The 18,812-nt window shown below is 40.3% G+C and overlaps 2 protein-coding genes across 3 annotated transcripts; one reads left to right on the top strand and one right to left on the bottom strand.

Annotated features, from left to right (window-relative positions):
- The first annotated feature begins 1,651 nt into the window (after window positions 1-1,651).
- Window positions 1,652-16,412, top strand: LOC110486482 (calponin-1). Its single transcript, XM_021558111.3, has 7 exons — window positions 1,652-1,900; window positions 11,857-11,978; window positions 12,192-12,258; window positions 12,895-13,032; window positions 13,175-13,291; window positions 13,475-13,621; window positions 13,799-16,412. The coding sequence occupies exons 1-7, from the start codon at window positions 1,841-1,843 to the stop codon at window positions 14,036-14,038; spliced, it is 891 nt and encodes a 296-aa protein (XP_021413786.1). The 5' UTR covers window positions 1,652-1,840; the 3' UTR covers window positions 14,039-16,412.
- On the bottom strand, window positions 15,909-18,661 carry elof1 (elongation factor 1). 2 transcript variants are annotated; one of them, XM_036941199.2, is made up of 4 exons: window positions 18,539-18,661; window positions 17,247-17,377; window positions 17,055-17,125; window positions 15,909-16,895 (listed from the first exon to the last, which is right to left on the bottom strand). In XM_036941199.2, the coding sequence occupies exons 1-4, from the start codon at window positions 18,644-18,646 to the stop codon at window positions 16,831-16,833; spliced, it is 375 nt and encodes a 124-aa protein (XP_036797094.2). In that variant the 5' UTR covers window positions 18,647-18,661; the 3' UTR covers window positions 15,909-16,830. The 2 variants fall into 2 exon arrangements, with proteins under 2 accessions (XP_036797094.2, XP_021413791.2); XM_021558116.3 differs by having other exon boundaries at window positions 17,247-17,393; window positions 18,539-18,609.
- Between the last annotated feature and the right edge of the window lie 151 nt (window positions 18,662-18,812).

The following is an 18,812-nucleotide window of genomic DNA, read 5'->3' as shown; positions in this document are numbered from 1 at the left end:
GAAAGTCCACCGGACTTCCACTCTTCTTCATTTGAGATGCCCTGCAAAAAAACACATTGGTGTCCCAACGATATGCTCCAACGTGTAATTACACTGTAACTGGAATTAGTCATTAATTGTCCATCATTGTCTAGGAACCTCCATATTAAAAAACACTTGGAATCATGTGAGCTTTGCAGACCGTTTCACTGCTGCTCTACCATACTACTCTTGGCATGTTATCATCAACTTGATTGATTTAAAGTAATCCTGCCTGTATTGTTACTGGGTCAGGGTGTTTGAACTCCACTATTCCAGCACTCCCACAGCCCTCCACCATAACCCCTTTCCCCATCCTCCATTCCCCTCATAGTGCTTTTTCCAGAACCTTCTCCTCATGCCCTGTCTGGTAACGCATTACCACCATATGTGTGGGAGAGTGAAAGTGGGACAGGACAAACAGCAGTAGGGTGAATCATCATGCTGCTCTCTGGGGAGCAGTGCTGCCTGTTCCCCTTTGACACTCCACAGCCCGCTGGCTTTGCATTCCATTCCCTTGTCATCTGCCTGTGGACGAGCAGAGCAGTGGAGTGAAACACTGGGGTATAAGAGGAAAACCAGCTCATTGTTCCAAGTGACGTCAGGCCCCGAAGCCATATAGGTCAGACCAACGACCTCAAATGAAACTCTATGGAACACACTATACTATATGTGTGGTATAGGGGGTGTATGGGGGTGTTGTATAGGTATTGACAAGATGGCAGAAACTTGCCAACAAGGGTGTTTAGCACTTTTTCTTGGCTTATTTTCAAAAAGATATCAACTTTTTAAAAAAAAGTAGATTGTAGTATTTAGTTCCAAGTTTGTAATGGAAAAACCAAGACAGGAATTGTAAAGCATCAGGGTTGAAAATGGTAGGAAGAATACATATAAAATGTTAATCACTGCGTAAATACATTTGGGATACATGTAATGTATTATTATCAGGATGAATCATATTGCTATTCATACTGAAATCCTTTTGCATAAGAAAGTGATCAATTAAATATGCTCAAGTGAGAAAGTATCCATTTAGCCTTTTCAATATCTGCTTTCTTAGCCATCCTTGACCATGACCATAATTAGGGTTACACTGGTCTTGAACCTCTTTGCCCAACAATATAAACCAAGCTTCTTCAGGTTTATGATGGATGGGTCAATACTTTCAGGCCTGACAAATAATTCTGTCATATAGGATCTACACATACAGTAATGAAACACCTTGCCGCATGTATAAATATTACTTTATAATACTTTGTATAAATATAAAGTTAAATGTGTCATTCAAAACTCTAAAGGTCTGCCTTGACCTGTGATTGTGAGGTAGACCCTCAACTATTTAATAATAGCTATAGGTCTATGAATTTGTGATGTGCTTGATATTTATTTCATTTGCTAATGAAAGTGAAATTGGATGCAGTAAAATTAGGCAATTGAAAAGGATCATCCATCCAACATCCAATTCCCCTTAAGGTGGAAAAAGTGACACTGAGCGAGTCTAATGCCATACTGGTGACATCACCCAGAGGAAGAGGCAACGTCGGGATTGGATGGTGGCCCTAGCCAATCGCGCCGCACTCCAGAAATCCACAGATGGGAAGAGTTTAAAAAAGATTGAGAAACGTGTTGCAGAGTGGTCCACAGCCTCACCAGAGCGAGCAAGAACGTTACAGAATCTGAATACTCCTGCAACATCCGCGGGTCTGTCATATCAATTGGAGTCCAGGGAGAAAGAGGACTTTGCTGTGGGTTTTCTCGTGCCAGGATAGAGGGGTGTATTTCACAATTTTTAAATATCCTCTGTGAATAATCAAAGATAACTATGTCAAAGAATTTCAAAGGTGGACCATCCTTCGGACTTTCTGCCGAGGTCAAAAGTAAGGTATGTATCTCGCATGTCATGTAGCTTTCCTTTTAATTTAAATGAAAATAATGGGGTCTTTGCGTAATTTGCATCAGTGGGCCAAGAGAATGCTCGCAATCAGGAAGGTGCGCACTTGACGCTCGCATATCTTGTTGTTGGTACGCGCATCTTCTCAGATGTATTAGTTGTAGGGGAACCAATGGTATATCGAGGGCCAATAATATATTTTTGCTTTCTGTTAGGAGATTTTGTCGAATAGGCTTTTTGGACCGTCGAATTGGACTGTCAATGGTGATCATGGATTACTCATTAGGCCTATACTGATAAATGGCAGTCTACCATTCTGACAGTTTACTTTATCGTTTAATATGTGAGGGTATCCAAACCAATTGTATCTGATTCATAACTTTGAACTGGGTCGTTTAGATTACAAGTGATATCACCTCACCTGTCTGCCACAGAGCACAATGACAGAATTACTCCCAGATGAGCCCACAAGGCCTGATTTCAAGGTGTCTCTAGAAGGCTACCAGTATGTACATATTTTTTAAAGAGGCAATCTGTGATCGCTACATTCATTTTGGACTTTTAAATTCATGATATCCATTGATTATTGAAGAATATGACTTATAAATCCTTCATGAGCTTACCCCATCATCAGAACCCATCAGTGGTTACATTTCTACAGACCCATCCCTAAGCTATTTTACCAAATGAGTCGCGGCTTGTTATTGTTTGAACTGCAGATTGCAGCTTTAAAGTCTAGGCGAGAACTAAATGAGTCATCAACACCAATCAAGAGTCAATGGACCAGCTACAGTAGGCCTACCATGTAGGCGACTGTGCTGTCAACATCCACTGATGTTTGGGAGAGATTGGATTTCCAGTGACAGTGCAATGACAGTGATGCACAAAATGTGTGTGTGTAACATAACTGCTGACAACCCATGTTCAGCTTGGACATAGCATGACTCTGCCAATGGGATCAAATAACTATCCCAGGATATTCCAGAACTCCCAACTCCATGTCTGTCAATGACAACTGAATTTGCTATCCCTATCATCAACCTTATCGTGTTGGAAGAGCCGTGGTTCCTGCATACATAGTGGTTTCCTATCCATACTTTCACAGGGGCACTCTTCAAACAAACATTTCCCTATAGTTGGCCACCATGGTTAGTGCCATCATCAGTGCTGTAGTATAGAAATAGGTCATATTCAATAGGGTATCAGTCAGCATATATACAGTGGGGCAAAAAAGTATTTAGTCAGCCACCAATTGTGCAAGTTCTCCCACTTAAAAATATGAGAGAGGCCTGTAATTTTCATCATAGGTACACTTCAACTATGACAGACAAAATGAGAAAAAAACATATCTTTGGTCTTGGCCATAGTGGAATTTGGAGTGTGACTGTTTGAGGTTGTGGACAGGTGTCTTTTATACTGATAACAAGTTCAAACAGGTGCCATTAATACAGGTAACGAGTGGAGGACAGAGGAGTCTCTTAAAGAAGAAGTTACAGGTCTGTGAGAGCCAGATATCTTGCTTGTTTGTAGGTGACCAAATACTTATTTTCCACCATAATTTGCAAATAAATTCATTAAAAATCCTACAATGTGATTTTCAGGATTTTTTTTCTCATTTTGTCTGTCATAGTTGAAGTGTACCTATGATGAAAATTACAGGCCTCTCTCATCTTTTTAAGTGGGAGAACTTGCACAATTGGTGGCTGACTAAATACTTTTTTGCCCCACTGTATATGTATATATGTACATACATAATATATATATGTGTGTATATATATATACACACACAGTGGGGAGAACAAGTATTTGATACACTGCCGATTTTGCAGGTTTTCCTACTTACATAGCATGTAGAGGTCTGTAATTTTTTATCATAGGTACACTTCAACTGTGAGAGACGGAATCTAAAACAAAAATCCAGAAAATCACATTGTATGATTTTTAAGTAATTCATTTGCATTTTCTTGCATGACATAAGTATTTGATACATCAGAAAAGCAGAACTTAATATTTGGTACACAATTGCAATTACAGAGATCATACGTTTCGTGTAATTCTTGACCAGGTTTGCACACACTGAAGCAGGGATTTTGGCCCACACCTCCATACAGACCTTCTCCAGATCCTTCATGTTTCGGGGCTGTCGCTGGGCCGTACGGACTTTCAGCTCCCTCCAAATATTTTCTATTGGGTTCAGGTCTGGAGACTGGCTAGGCCACTCCAGGACCTTGAGATGCTTCTTACGGAGCCACTCCTTAGTTGCCCTGGCTGTGTGTTTCGGGTCGTTGTCATGCTGGAAGACCCAGCCACGACCCATCTTCAATGCTCTTACTGAGGGAAGGAGGTTGTTGGCCAAGATCTCGCGATACATGGCCCCATCCATCCTCCCCTCAATATGGTGCAGTCGTCCTATCCCCTTTGCAGAAAAGCATCCCCAAAGAATGATGTTTCCACCTCCATGCTTCACGGTTGGGATGGTGTTCTTGGGGTTGTACTCATCCTTCTTCTTCCTCCAAACACGGAGAGTGGAGTTTAGACCAAAAAGCTGTATTTTTTGTCTCATCAGACCACATGACCTTCTCATATTCCTCCTTTGGATCATCCAGATGGTCATTGGCAAACTTCAGACGGGCCTGGACATGTGCTGGCTTGAGCAGGGGGACCTTGCGTGCGCTGCAGGATTTTAATCCATGACGGCGTAGTGTGTTACTAATGGCTTTCTTTGAGACTGTGGTCCCAGCTCTCTTCAGGTCATTGACCAGGTCCTGCCTTCTAGTTCTGGGCTGATCCCTCACCTTCCTCATGATCATTGATGCCCCACGAGGTGAGATCTTCCATGGTGCCCCAGACCGAGGGTGACTGACAGTCATCTTGAACTTCTTCCATTTTCTAATAATTGCGCCAAGAGTTGTTGCCTTCTCACCAAGCTGCTTGTCTATTGTCCTGTAGCCCATCCCAGCCTTGTGCAGGTCTACAATTTTATCCCTGATGTCCTTACACAGCTCTCTGGTCTTGGCCATTGTGGAAAGGTTGGAGTCTGTTTGATTGAGTGTGTGGACAGGTGTCTTTTATACAGGTAATGAGTTCAAACAGGTGCAGTTAATACAGGTAATGAGTGGAGAACAGGAGGGCTTCTTAAAGAAAAACTAGCAGGTCTGTGAGAGCCGGAATTCTTACTGGTTGGTAGGTGATCAAATACTTTTGTCATGCAATAAAATGCTAATTAATTACTTAAAAATCATACAGTGTGATTTTCTGTTTTTTTGTTTTAGATTCCGTCTCTCACAGTTGAAGTGTACCTATGATAAAAAATGACAGACTACTGTATGTATGTATATATATATATATATATATATATATATATATATATATATATATATATATATATATATATATATATATATATATATATATATACAGTGCCTTGCGAAAGTATTCGGCCCCCTTGAACTTTGCGACCTTTTGCCACATTTCAGGCTTCAAACATAAAGATATAAAACTGTATTTTTTTTGTGAAGAATCAACAACAAGTGGGACACAATCATGAAGTGGAACGACATTTATTGGATATTTCAAACTTTTTTAACAAATCAAAAACTGAAAAATTGGGCGTGCAAAATTATTCAGCCCCTTTACTTTCAGTGCAGCAAACTCTCTCCAGAAGTTCAGTGAGGATCTCTGAATGATCCAATGTTGACCTAAATTACTAATGATGATAAATACAATCCACCTGTGTGTAATCAAGTCTCCGTATAAATGCACCGGCACTGTGATAGTCTCAGAGGTCCGTTAAAAGCGCAGAGAGCATCATGAAGAACAAAGAACACACCAGGCAGGTCCGAGATACTGTTGTGAAGAAGTTTAAAGCCGGATTTGGATACAAAAAGATTTCACAAGCTTTAAACATCCCAAGGAGCACTGTGCAAGCGATAATATTGAAATTAAAGGAGTATCAGACCATTGCAAATCTACCAAGACCTGGCCGTCCCTCTAAACTTTCAGCTCATACAAGGAGAAGACTGATCAGAGATGCAGCCAAGAGGCCCATGATCACTCTGGATGAACTGCAGAGATCTACAGCTGAGGTGGGAGACTCTGTCCATAGGACAACAATCAGTCGTATATTGCACAAATCTGGCCTTTATGGAAGAGTGGCAAGAAGAAAGCCATTTCTTAAAGATATCCATAAAAAGTGTCGTTTAACGTTTGCCACAAGCCACCTGGGAGACACACCAAACATGTGGAAGAAGGTGCTCTGGTCAGATGAAACCAAAATTGAACATTTTGGCAACAATGCAAAACGTTATGTTTGGCGTAAAAGCAACACAGCTGAACACACCATCCCCACTGTCAAACATGGTGGTGGCAGCATCATGGTTTGGGCCTGCTTTTCTTCAGCAGGGACAGGGAAGATGGTTAAAATTGATGGGTAGATGGATGGAGCCAAATACAGGACCATTCTGGAAGAAAACCTGATGGAGTCTGCAAAAGACCTGAGACTGGGACGGAGATTTGTCTTCCAACAAGACAATGATCCAAAACATAAAGCAAAATCTACAATGGAATGGTTCAAAAATAAACATATCCAGGTGTTAGAATGGCCAAGTCAAAGTCCAGACCTGAATCCAATCGAGAATCTGTGGAAAGAACTGAAAACTGCTGTTCACAAATGCTCTCCATCCAACCTCACTGAGCTCGAGCTGTTTTGCAAGGAGGAATGGGAAAAAATGTCAGTCTCTCGATGTGCAAAACTGATAGAGACATACCCCAAGCGACTTACAGCTGTAATCGCAGCAAAAGGTGGCGTTACAAAGTATTAACTTAAGGGGGCTGAATAATTTTGCACGCCCAATTTTTCAGTTTTTGATTTGTTAAAAAAGTTTGAAATATCCAATAAATGTCGTTCCACTTCATGATTGTGTCCCACTTGTTGTTGATTCTTCGCAAAAAAATACAGTTTTATATATTTATGTTCGAAGCCTGAAATGTGGCAAAAGGTCGCAAAGTTCAAGGGGGCAGAATACTTTCGCAAGGCACTGTATATATATATATATATATATATATATATTAGTCTTCACATATATATATACATACAGTGGGGCAAAAAAGTATTTAGTCAGCCACCAATTGTGCAAGTTCTCCCACTTAAAAAGATGAGAGAGGCCTGTAATTTTCATCACAGGTACACTTCAACTATGACAGACAAAATGAGAAAAAAAATCCAGAAAATCACATTGTAGGATTTTTTTATGAATTTATTTGCAAATTATGGTGGAAAATAAGTATTTGGTCAATAACAAAAGTTTATCTCAATACTTTGTTATATACCCTTTGTTGGCAATGACAGAGGTCAAACGTTTTCTGTAAGTCTTCACAAGGTTTTCACACACTGTTGCTGGTATTTTGGCCCATTCCTCCATGCAGATCTCCTCTAGAGCAGTGATGTTTTGGGGCTGTTGCTGGGCAACACAGACTTTCAACTCCCTCCAAAGATTTTCTATGGGGTTGAGATCTGGAGACTGCTTCTTACGAAGCCACTCCTTCATTGCCCGGGCGGTGTGTTTGGGATCATTGTCATGCTGAAAGACACAGCCACGTTTCATCTTCAATGCCCTTGCTGATGGAAGGAGGTTTTCACTCAAAATCTCACGATACATGGCCCCATTCATTCTTTCCTTTACACGGATCAGTTGTCCTTGTCCCTTTGCAGAAAAACAGCCCCAAAGCATGATGTTTCCACCCCCATGCTTCACAGTAGGTATGGTGTTCTTTGGATGCAACTCAGCATTCTTTGTCCTCCAAACACGACGAGTTGAGTTTTTACTAAAAAGTTATATTTTGGTTTCATCTGACCATATGACATTCTCCCAATCTTCTTCTGGATCATCCAAATGCTCTCTAGCAAACTTCAGACGGGCCTGGACATGTACTGGCTTAAGCAGGGGGACACGTCTGGCACTGCAGGATTTGAGTCCCTGGCGGCGTAGTGTGTTGCTGATGGTAGGCTTTGTTACTTTGGTCCCAGCTCTCTGCAGGTCATTCACTAGGTCCCCCCGTGTGGTTCTGGGATTTTTGCTCACCATTCTTGTGATCATTTTGACCCCACGGGGTGAGATCTTGCGTGGAGCCCCAGATCGAGGGAGATTATCAGTGGTCTTGTATGTCTTCCATTTCCTAATAATTGCTCCCACAGTTGATTTCTTCAAACCAAGCTGCTTACCTATTGCAGATTCCTTCTTCCCAGCTTGGTGCAGGTCTACAATTTTGTTTCTGGTGTCCTTTGACAGCTCTTTGGTCTTGGCCATAGTGGAGTTTGGAGTGTGACTGTTTGAGATTGTGGACAGGTGTCTTTTATACTGATAACAACATAAATATTGCTTGTTTGTAGGTGACCAAATACTTATTTTACACCATAATTTGCAAATAAATTCATTAAAAATCCTACAATGTGATTTTCTGGATTTTCTTTCTTCATTTTGTCTTTCATAGTTGAAGTGTACCTATGATGAAAATTACAGGCCTCTCATCTTTTTAAGTGGGAGAACTTGCACAATTGGTGGCTGACTAAATACTTTTTTGACCCACTGTATATATATATATATATATATATATATATATATATATATATATATATGCCAGTGGCATGACATCCGATGACAGCGGATATGCTCCAGAGTCTGACAGACAGGTACGTCAGCAACCTAAATCTCCTTTTAAGGTGTCCCTGAGCTCTGTCTTACAACCTGAGCAAGTGTCTCTCTGTAAACAATTTACACTCCAGTGGGGAATGACAAAACACTGTTGAGGCAGAGGAGAGGCAGACAGAACAGGGCCTTGTGGATTCACTGGAATGTCAACCTTCAACATGTTTGTATCCAGGGGTGAAAGGAAATGTAACGTATTCCCGGTACAGGGACCTCCAATGTGTGTACACACTTAAAGAAAATCTATATGGGCCTAATCATAGAATTACATTTAGAATCCCTATTAATTTAATAGGATCTCTACAGGCCTAATAGTAAAGATGTGTCCTTTAACTTTTAAAATGTATTAGCCTACCTTTTAATGTGGCATAAACATCACCTGTCATGTCTTTTCATCTGATTGTCAATCAATTACTTCAAAGGCTAATGTAGGCTACCTGTGCAAGTTACTCAGGTACTTCTGAACAACAGAAGGTGCGGGAATAGTTTTAAAGCTATATTTAGATATTTTTCTGCTTTTTATTACGTAACATTTGTTAGTCAACTTGTCTATAATTAGATCCTTACAGCTCCTCTTCTGTTATTACTTGATGATCATCTAGAATACTAGATAAAGCCTTGCTAATGATGGCATAAATCGATAGAATGATCAATGCATCATCTACAATCTATACAGAACAAAAATATAAATGCAACATGTAAAGTGTTGGTCCCATGTTTCATGAGCTGAAATAAAGGATCCCTGAAATGTTCCATATGCAATAAAAGCTTATTTAGTTTACATCCCTGTTAGTGAGCATTTCCCCTTTGCCAGGTGTGGCAGATCAAGAAGCTGATTAAACCACATGATCATTACACTGGCTTACAACGTTGTTTTAGAGAATTTGGCAGTAAGTCCAACTGGCCTCACAACCGCAGACCACTTGTAACCATGCCAGCCAGGACCTCCACATCCGCCTTCTTCACCTGCATGATCGCCTGAGGAGGGGGAGTGGGGGTGCTGAGGAGTATGTCTGTCTGTAATAAAGCCCTTTTGTGGGGAAAAACTCATTCTGATTGGCTGGGCTTGACTCACCAGTGGGTGGAACTGGCTCCCGAGTTGATGGACCTATGCCATCCCAGGCCATCCCAGGCCCGCATTTCTTTCTATGAACTGTAACCCAATCAAATCTTTGATATTGTTGCATGTTGCGTTTAAATCTTTGTTCAGTATAAGTGACATAGTTAAAGTTTCTCTTTCATTTCTGCTTCTCTCCCGGACCGAGGACGTTTAGGAACCAGGGAGATTTCCAAATGACATCTGTTTGACCGGTTTAAAGGAAATGAAAATCTGTGAAAACGATCCAACATGTTTCTGATAGTATTTCATTTCGTATTGGAAGCATATTTAATGTGGCTGAAAATTCAATACTGTCAGCTTTTATGTAGCTGATGAAATTGCACTTTAAGGCTACACAACAGGTCCCTAAAAGCCTCAATCTCATTCTCTCAAGATGCTGAAATAAATCAATCGTATTTCTCCACTCCTGATCCCGAGACAAAATTAACATTTTGATAATAATTTTACTGTGAGGAACACTATATTCTGCAGGAGTTAAAATTATAATAGGCGACATGTGAGACCTACAGTCAGTGTCCAGACCTCAGTTACTATTCCAACTACTATTCCAACTATTAGGCCAATCCACGCTAAAATAATTCCAACATCCATACAGCAGTGCCTTTTGATAAATGCAAAGAGACATCACTTACAAAACACCAAAGTGTTCTGAATGACATTCGGTGATTGTCCTTCATTGGGCCTACACAAGTATTGTAACCTGAATTGATGCGTACACTGCTGTCCGCGCGCATCTCGGTCTCGGCCGCTCATCTCTGCCTTATCAAAATGTCAGTGTTATTGTTGAACCACACTGCAAGTCTATTCGCTCATTTTTTCATGCGAATGACATGCGGCATGAAAAATAGTGTGATAGCCTACAGTTTTCTTGAAATCTGTTTTAATAATTGTGATAGGTTCATGTTTTACCGGCATGACGTACACCCACTCTTTATTTTGCCGGTACTCCATACCGGACCGTTCTGTCTTACTTTCACCCCTGTTTGTATCAACTTAAACCATTTTATTCCTTATGCCATGGCCTACACTGATTTAATTTATATTCTCTCCGCTGAGTTAATACATGAAAAACACTGATAGAATCAATGGATAGGTGCCAATCTTGGCATCAAAGACTTATACATTTTTAAATAAATGAACCAGTTCTGATTACATTCCTGACCTCCTGACACAGTTAAATGAAACTCTGACCAAAATACCTTGGCTGGATGCAAGTGCTGTCTGCAGGTCTTGGCATCTCATTATCAGATGTGGTTTGCCTGAGTAGATCGCATCACTGTAAAAGGACAGATTCCGGAAAACCCAGAGGGAGAGAGGGAGCACAGGGAGGAGTAATAGGGAGAGCTGTTTCTCCCAAGTTTGGTGTGATGGACTGGAAGCTACGCAAACCCTGCTGCTTTGAAATACCTGTTTGTGTTGGCTCCTTGTCTCACAAGCCCTCTCCCAGACTGTGAGTGAGCAGAACATTCAGAAAAGGAGAAAGTGCAGAGTGAGAAGGGGGCTACAGACCCACCATAGAATTTCTGGTATTAGGGGGATGCGTTTGGGCCAATAGGGAAATACATGGAAGCGGAGAATCAGTGTTTCTCCATGCAGGAATGTCCCATGGCCATTTTAACATTTCTTCCTGTTGTTTTTTAACTCTACTCTTCATCGTTAGGTTTTATTACAATGGGTAGGCTTTCAAAGGAAAGTGGAGAGGAATGTTATCCCTCTGTTACAAGATGAGAAAGGGAGAAGGGGGGATAATAGCTCTGATAAATATCATAGTTCTATGACTCGTTTACTATAGTTAGTTTGTTGTAAGATCATTTTTATTTTTCAGGTAGCCAAGCACCTGTCACAAGATCATTCATCATGCAGAACTGACAGTTACAAGACCTGAGTGTCTGCAGATGTTAGGATGCAGTCAAATGCAACACATTTACAGTGCATTGGGAAAGTAATCAGACCCCTTCACTGCGTTGTTTTCGCTGTGTCATTATGGGGTATTGTGTGTGGTGGAAAAATAATAACTTAATCCATTTTAGAATAAGGTTGAAATGTAACAAAATGTGGAAAAAGGGAAGGGGTCTGAAAACTTTCCGAATGCACTGTATAACATTTGACCTCTGCCTCTTCAGTTGGCCCAGAAGTATGACCCCCAGAAGGAGGAGGAGCTGAGGCTGTGGATCCAGGACGTAACAGGCAAGAAGATCGCTGATCCTTTCATGGAGAACCTAAAGGATGGGGTCATCTTGTGCGAGTGAGTGAACGATTACTCTCCTCAGTACTGTGGCCGTGCAGAATGTCATGCAGAATGGCAGAGAGCATATTGTGTGTCATATCACCATATTACTTTCTGTGGCTTCCAATATCATTCAGTCTCATTCATTTCCCCACTGTTAATGATGACTGGGCCACTCAAAGTCAGAACAGTATTTTGACTGTTCTGTGCTTTCTCTTTCCTTGTGTGTAGACTTATCAACACACTTCAGCCAGGATCTGTGAGAAAGATTAACACTTCCCCTCAAAACTGGCATCAGGTAAGCTTGTTCTGAGACAGAATAAATGTTTTTGTATTATTATATAACATCATGCCCATCATGACGTGCAGTAGGCTATAGTTATTATAGATACTTTGCTTAGTATTGAGCAGCAATAAGCATGCCAAGAGTCAGTAGTTTTTTCCACTCCATACCTTTCATCCACTGAACTCGCTGAAATATGTAACCAGATAGATAGTCTTTTGCTTGGCATAGTGTTTATTTATTTACATTCCAAGCTGCAGCTACGTTGTTTAATGGGGCACATCTCAGCATGCGTCTTCAGATCTCTTTATATGAGACTCAAAAAGAAAACAGCACTTTTAAGTGTTTGTTGAGGCACTTTCAAGAATCATCCATGACATACAATGTTACTAAGAATCACATGTGGTGGTCCATTTGTCAGGAATAAAAGAGAAAAATATTATCCAACTGGTGAGTAGGGCTTTGAAGAAAACCCCACACAGCTGACCATTCTGAAGTCCTGAGTCTCAAATACAATGACTATTTAAAGAAACATGACAATATCAAAATATCAAAATAACAAATAACTCAGTAACTCTTTGTTTGTACTCTTGCTTTTACCTCAGTGGACCATTTTCTCTTGGCTAATTATTTTTCCTTTTCATTGCCCAGCTGGAAAACATTGGCAATTTTGTCCGAGCCATCACAGTTTATGGTATGAAGCCATACGATTTGTTTGAGGCCAACGACCTGTTTGAGAATACCAACTACACCCAGGTCCAGAGCACGCTCATCACCCTGGCTGGAATTGTGAGTGGAAACCCATAGAGGAATCTCAGTACATTGTACAGTACTGTATGTAGAAAGTATTGTCAGTGGCTTGTAAGAAACCTACTTCTACTTCACGTGAGGATCCATCATCTGTCTTTCTAACCTTCCCCTCTTTCACCAGGCCCAGTCCAAAGGTTTCCACTCCAAGCATGACATGGGAGTGAAGTATGCAACAGCACACCAGCGCCGTTTCGCCCCAGACATGCTGAAGGAAGGGCGCAATGTCATCGGCCTGCAGGTCAGAACAGTCTTTGTATCATATACACCTTATACACTAAGATATCACTGTTATTACAGGTGTAATATACTAAGCAGCATGTTATAACATACCTTCATTTGTTTTTAGTTTGGCCGATAGGATTGGTTTAATGGTATTATAGTTCAGGCATAACCAGTGCGCCACCTTTGCCTGTCTGTCCAGATGGGTACCAACAAACTTGCCAGCCAGAAGGGCATGACATCTTATGGCACGCGGCGTCACCTGTATGACCCGAGGGGGGGAATGGAGAACCCTCTGGACCAGTCCACCATCAGCCTCCAGATGGGCACCAATAAGGGTGCCAACCAGGTGGGGCGCCATTTGATTTCACAAATAGATATTCTCTGGTAGAGATAGAATTGACTAACATTCTGCACATCTTGGGAGTTTTCCCTCTCTGCCTATCATGAAAGCAATTAATATGATATAAAATATTACACTTTGTAGCCTATATCTAATCCTCCCCTGCTTTTCTTCCTCTCTCAGTCTGGCATGACGGCCCCTGGCACCAGGAGACACATCTATGACAAGAGTCTGGGCTTGGAGGAATGCGACACCTCCACCGTTTCACTGCAGATGGGCACCAACAAGATGGCGTCCCAGCAGGGCATGACCACATACGGCCTCCCTCGGCAGGTCTACGACAACAAGTACTGCTCCAACCCTGATGAATTCGTCAACAACGGAGAGAGGGCTGAGTTTGACGGTACTATGTACTATGACTAAAGAGAACAGAATAACCCCAGTCCCCTCCTCTCAAGAACCCCTCTCCACCAGCAAGACCACCCAAACTGTTATTTACTGTTTCCATTATTCTCGTCCCTTGCTGTTTTTTTTTTTGTGATCAACCATTCAAATCATTTTTGTCCTTTGAGGGGATTCATGCCTGGTTCAATCTCTTTGACCTTGTTATTTTAAATCACTTTAATGTAGTGGCCCACACCCCTCTCTCCCTTTGCAATGGAGATTTTTCTATTCAAATACGGTGAAAATAAATACTAAGAGATACTAATAATGTCAAGAGACCCATTCCTTAATCAATATTATTGTTATGTCATTTTTTTATTTTTTTTATTTTTATAGTTTATAAAAATGTATATTTTCAGTTGTAGATCCCCCATCCAGCTTAAACATTGAGAATATAGGAAAAAGTTCCTTGAATGGAAAGAAGTGACCGACATGTTGCTGTTAACCTTTAACCCCTGAGGAACAGGAGTCCGCTCTGGGATTCAATCCCTCGGGGCCCACAGAATCAGACGGAGTCTTCCAGGACACAGGGACATGGACTAAAAACTTTGATCAGATGTATTCCTTATGACTTTGCCTGTGTATGCACGTCTGCGCTGCGCTGACACCCTGCTCTAGCTCACAGGACTGCCAACCAGCCATTTTATACCACAGATGGATTTTTTTATCTAGTATTCTTTAAATCATTAGAAGATCAGTAGTAGGGTTCTCAAACCTGATACTTGAATTAATGTAAGCCCCTAAAGGCATCGTGAAAAGCCAATAGATTTTAATATTTTTTGTATTATAAGCAGTATTCACACTTCATTAGTGATAAACAATGCAGAATCAATTTTAGCCATTGTGCCAGCTATGTTAATGTGGATGTCACATAGGCCAGTTTGCATGAGACAAGTTATAATCCCTCTATAGTTTCCATGTCACACAGCTTTAATATATTGCTGCGCTATTTGCACTTTGCATCACCTTGTTGAATATGTACATGGATAGAATTGCTTATGACTAGAAGGCAGACAAGCCAGGTCGTTGAGAGATCCATAACATCTGCACGCTGTTATACACGAGATAACGGTCTAATTATTGTCCACTTAGTCATAGCTCAATACAGCAGACCCTGTATCACTAACTACTACATGATATGGGGTACCCACCACAGATCTTGAATGTAATGTGATTTTGAGCACTGCAAGATGTGACTGTCATTCTGTGGATTCATTAATCACCTTGTACCAGCAGTCGCAAATGAATAACATAAGTTTGCAACATATTTATGCTTGGGATAATGTAGCCTAGCACAGCTGCTAATGGTTTAAACATTAAACTGTGCATGCTTGACCAAACCTTTGAAAAGCAGGCTTGTTTGCTTGCTAAGAGGTTTGTTCAAGATCATGTCTTGCACCTGGAACGTTCCACAGAACACATCTCTATGCCTTGCATGCTCATGTACAAAGCATGGATTGGTTATGCCTTGTCCACAGACTGCTTACAGTAAGGAAAACAATGTAATTGTTAAAGTTGGGTTTACAATCCATTTAAGTTAAATTTGAAAGGTCTTGATATCAGTTACTGGGCAGTATTGTAATGTTTTTTTAAATAGGAGGTATTGGAGATAAATCTACATAAAATATTGAGTCCCTCCTGAGGTTCTGACCTCTGGAATTTATAGTGATGATTTGTCAAACTTTTGAAGGCTTAATACTTTAATTAAAGGGAACATCGTTTGATGCTGAGCCCGTAATAATCTGAAGGCCATGTTGCATTTTCCCCCCTACATTAGTGTGCCATCTAGCGTTTTGAAATCCCTTTAACATTTGGAGAAAAAAACAGACTACATTCCACAGACTTAAGGTAAAAGTCATATGTACCACAAGAGGTGTCTTTATTAAAGCACCTAACCTATTCTAACCTAGTCACATGTCTAATTGCTATATAAGAAGTCGGTTGTGTATTAATAAAATGTTTTTAGTTTAGAATGAGAGCCAACAGTGCCTAGCCAAAATACAATTGGCAATATTACCCTCTGGTCTAAAACATGTGTCAATGTTGTTCAGACAATTAATTGTTCAGTATTCTTAAAATATTGTATTTATTTGGCTTTCACTTACAACGAAATTAGCTGCAATACAATAAATCACATCAAAATTACAATTATTTAATTTGGGTCGTGAGTGAAAAACTTGCCACCAGGCCATATCAGATGCATTTTCGTTCATATTTGTTCTAGATATTTGAACCATTTCAGCGGTATGTGACAGATGCAGTTAGGTGTGAATTACATTGATGTGTTTATTGATCAAGTCATTCCCGTACAAAAAAAACAAATTGAAATAAAAATCATGACATAAAATAAAAACTACAGGATCACCTCTTTTTTTTATTTTTACAAATGAAATCTACTTGCTCCAGTAAAGGGGGACATGGCAGCTTGGGAAAGTCTAAAGACATATCCACCAACAGGCTTGCCTGTAAAACATAACAAATGATGAGGTGGTTTGAAACTTAGTGGGATTCTCAAAGATCAGGACCATTGGGACATTTCATTGCCCTACCCACATCCCACCCTGCCACAGAGAGGGAAAACAGGAAGTGTATCTTTCTTCATATCAAATCCATTCGTGTGTTGACACTGAAGTTTTCACAGATGTGTTATCTGTCTTCGTTTGTTCTCCACATTCACTACTTGACAAAGCCCTGGCCCAGCCAGAGATATGGGACCCATCATAGGGAATGAGGGGTGAGGTCAAACAGGAATAGAGTCAGGGGTACCACTGCTACTGATTGGCTGCTTCGCAAGCATCTATCCAATCACTATAAACATCCACTGGTTCTGAAAGATCTGGAGACAAATGTCAAGGAGAAGTTCATTTGGGAGTTGCAGTTGTAAAGACATAGCATTTATTTGTATTTTTTTAAACAAATTTACAAGCCATTCTGTGAGCAATATGGTGTATAGATAAGTGAATATAGTGATCCAATCAAAGAATCGAAAGGATACAAGTAATGGGAGTCTGGAATTCTTCCAAGCAGACGGTGCACGATATTATTCCTGTGTTTCGAGTGCGTTCCCTGAAAAGAGAAAAGAAAATGTGCATTTGAATAGGGTGTTAGGATATGTATCAACATGTAATCAGTGATCATATTTTACAGCCAGACCATATACTGTTCCAACACAACCAAGTGAACGTACATTTTGACATCACAGGACTTCTCGTGGTTACAAAAGGGACAGGTGAATTGGGTGTCCAAGTTACCCGTCAGTTTCTTTTTGGGAGGTGGCTTCCTCTTTGATTTTCGGCGTCCCATTCTGGATGTATAAATCTGTAAAATACAATAGCTACATTTTTCGGAGTTTACTAAACAAGTTCTGTTGGCGGTCAAATTCAATAAATAATTATGTCAATCGTGTTAGCTAGCATATATTATATCTACTGCATGGTGCTGATATTTATGATTTTGGGCAAAAAGTAATATGCTGCGTTCAACTCGTAATCTCGGAAAACACTACTTGTAAACTAGGAACAACGAGATGTGTGGGTTCATGTGCTTTGAACTCGTTGAGAATGCCGATTGCTGGTTAATGGCAAACAAACTGTGTCAACCATGAACGAAAAGGTACAGCTTTCATAGACATATTACTGTTAAAATAAGACTTTTATAAATCATGTTTTGTTGTTGAATTTAACTGCTGAAATTGCTGTTATCGAGGTATTGGCCTTAGTAGTTGATGTCAGAGACAGAGTTCATCATATGGGCAGTCCAGCAAATTGGAGCACAGGGATCACAGACAAGTTTCCCATTAGTAATTACGAGTTGGAGGTGCGTCAATGTATTTTCCCCAGTCCTATGCCCATATTTGCAAATTTACGAGATGTTATAAATGCATAAATATTCTGCCGCTATAGACCATCTGCTAGTACGCATGTGCGAGCTAATACTTGACTCGTGTAAACAAACACATGTTTTGGACCGTATTTTTCACATACATTCTAATTATATTTTCGCTAATTTAAAAAAGTCAGATGTCGATGATTAATGCTATTCTCTTGTTGGAGCCATGTTCACACTACACAAACGTGTAGTAGTAGCTAGTTCTCCACCATCGCGCATGGACTTTTTTTTTTTTTTTTAGCTTGCAGCTATAATATAGGAGCTCAGCCATACTTCCTTTTACACAAAACGTCCTGCAAATTCTACAAATCCATGTCCAACAATATTGTTAATTGCATGAACCGTTTATTTTGGGATGATTTCTGAAGAAGCAGCTAGATAGTATTAGCTAGTAACGTTAGAGCGCGAGGAAAACAAAAGTTAGCTTGTGTTAGCTAGCTAACTAACACTGGCTTTGTAATATGCTAGCTATGCACAATTTAAACAACATAGGAGAATCACACATGTCATTTAAAATCGTGCTGGATGTATAATTTTGTTGTTTGCATGTTAGCCATATAATAAAGCACGCTGGATTAAGCATTTTCTTACCAGATAAATGACCCAAGTAATGACGCTAACAAATAGAAATTGTATCCGGAAATTATTCTGAACTCTTTCATCTGATTGGAAGATTAAGGCGTTTTTTAGGGTTGTCATTGGTCAAACAAATTATCAACCCGCCTCTCAGAATTTATAAACCTATTTGATACAATACCAAAATATATACATTGATTATGTAGTCTACCACAGGAGGCTGCTGAGGGGAGGACGACTCATAATAATGTCTGGAATTGAATAAATTGAATGGTATCAAACACATGGA

This window comes from Oncorhynchus mykiss, chromosome 13, assembly GCF_057628025.1.
Source record: "Oncorhynchus mykiss isolate SJ-2025 chromosome 13, ASM5762802v1, whole genome shotgun sequence".
In the NCBI taxonomy this organism is placed as follows: Eukaryota; Metazoa; Chordata; class Actinopteri; order Salmoniformes; family Salmonidae; genus Oncorhynchus; species Oncorhynchus mykiss.
The sequence above is the reverse complement of the archived record's forward strand: the minus strand, read 5'-3'. Positions and strand labels throughout refer to the sequence as shown.

Excerpts from the sequence above, each read along its gene's own strand:
- elof1 (XM_036941199.2), bottom strand. The coding sequence starts at position 18,646 with ATGACAACCCTAAAAAACGCCTTAATCTTCCAATCAGATGAAAGAGTT. Across the intron at positions 17,378-18,538 it reads TTACTTGGGTCATTTATCTG|ATTTATACATCCAGAATGGG; the intron begins GTAAGAAAATGC and ends TGTATTTTACAG. Across the intron at positions 16,896-17,054 it reads ATTCCAGACTCCCATTACTT|ATCTTTCAGAACCAGTGGAT; the intron begins GTATCCTTTCGA and ends ATTTGTCTCCAG.
- LOC110486482 (XM_021558111.3), top strand. The coding sequence starts at position 1,841 with ATGTCAAAGAATTTCAAAGGTGGACCATCCTTCGGACTTTCTGCCGAG. Across the intron at positions 1,901-11,856 it reads CTGCCGAGGTCAAAAGTAAG|TTGGCCCAGAAGTATGACCC; the intron begins GTATGTATCTCG and ends CTGCCTCTTCAG. Across the intron at positions 13,033-13,174 it reads TCATCACCCTGGCTGGAATT|GCCCAGTCCAAAGGTTTCCA; the intron begins GTGAGTGGAAAC and ends CTCTTTCACCAG.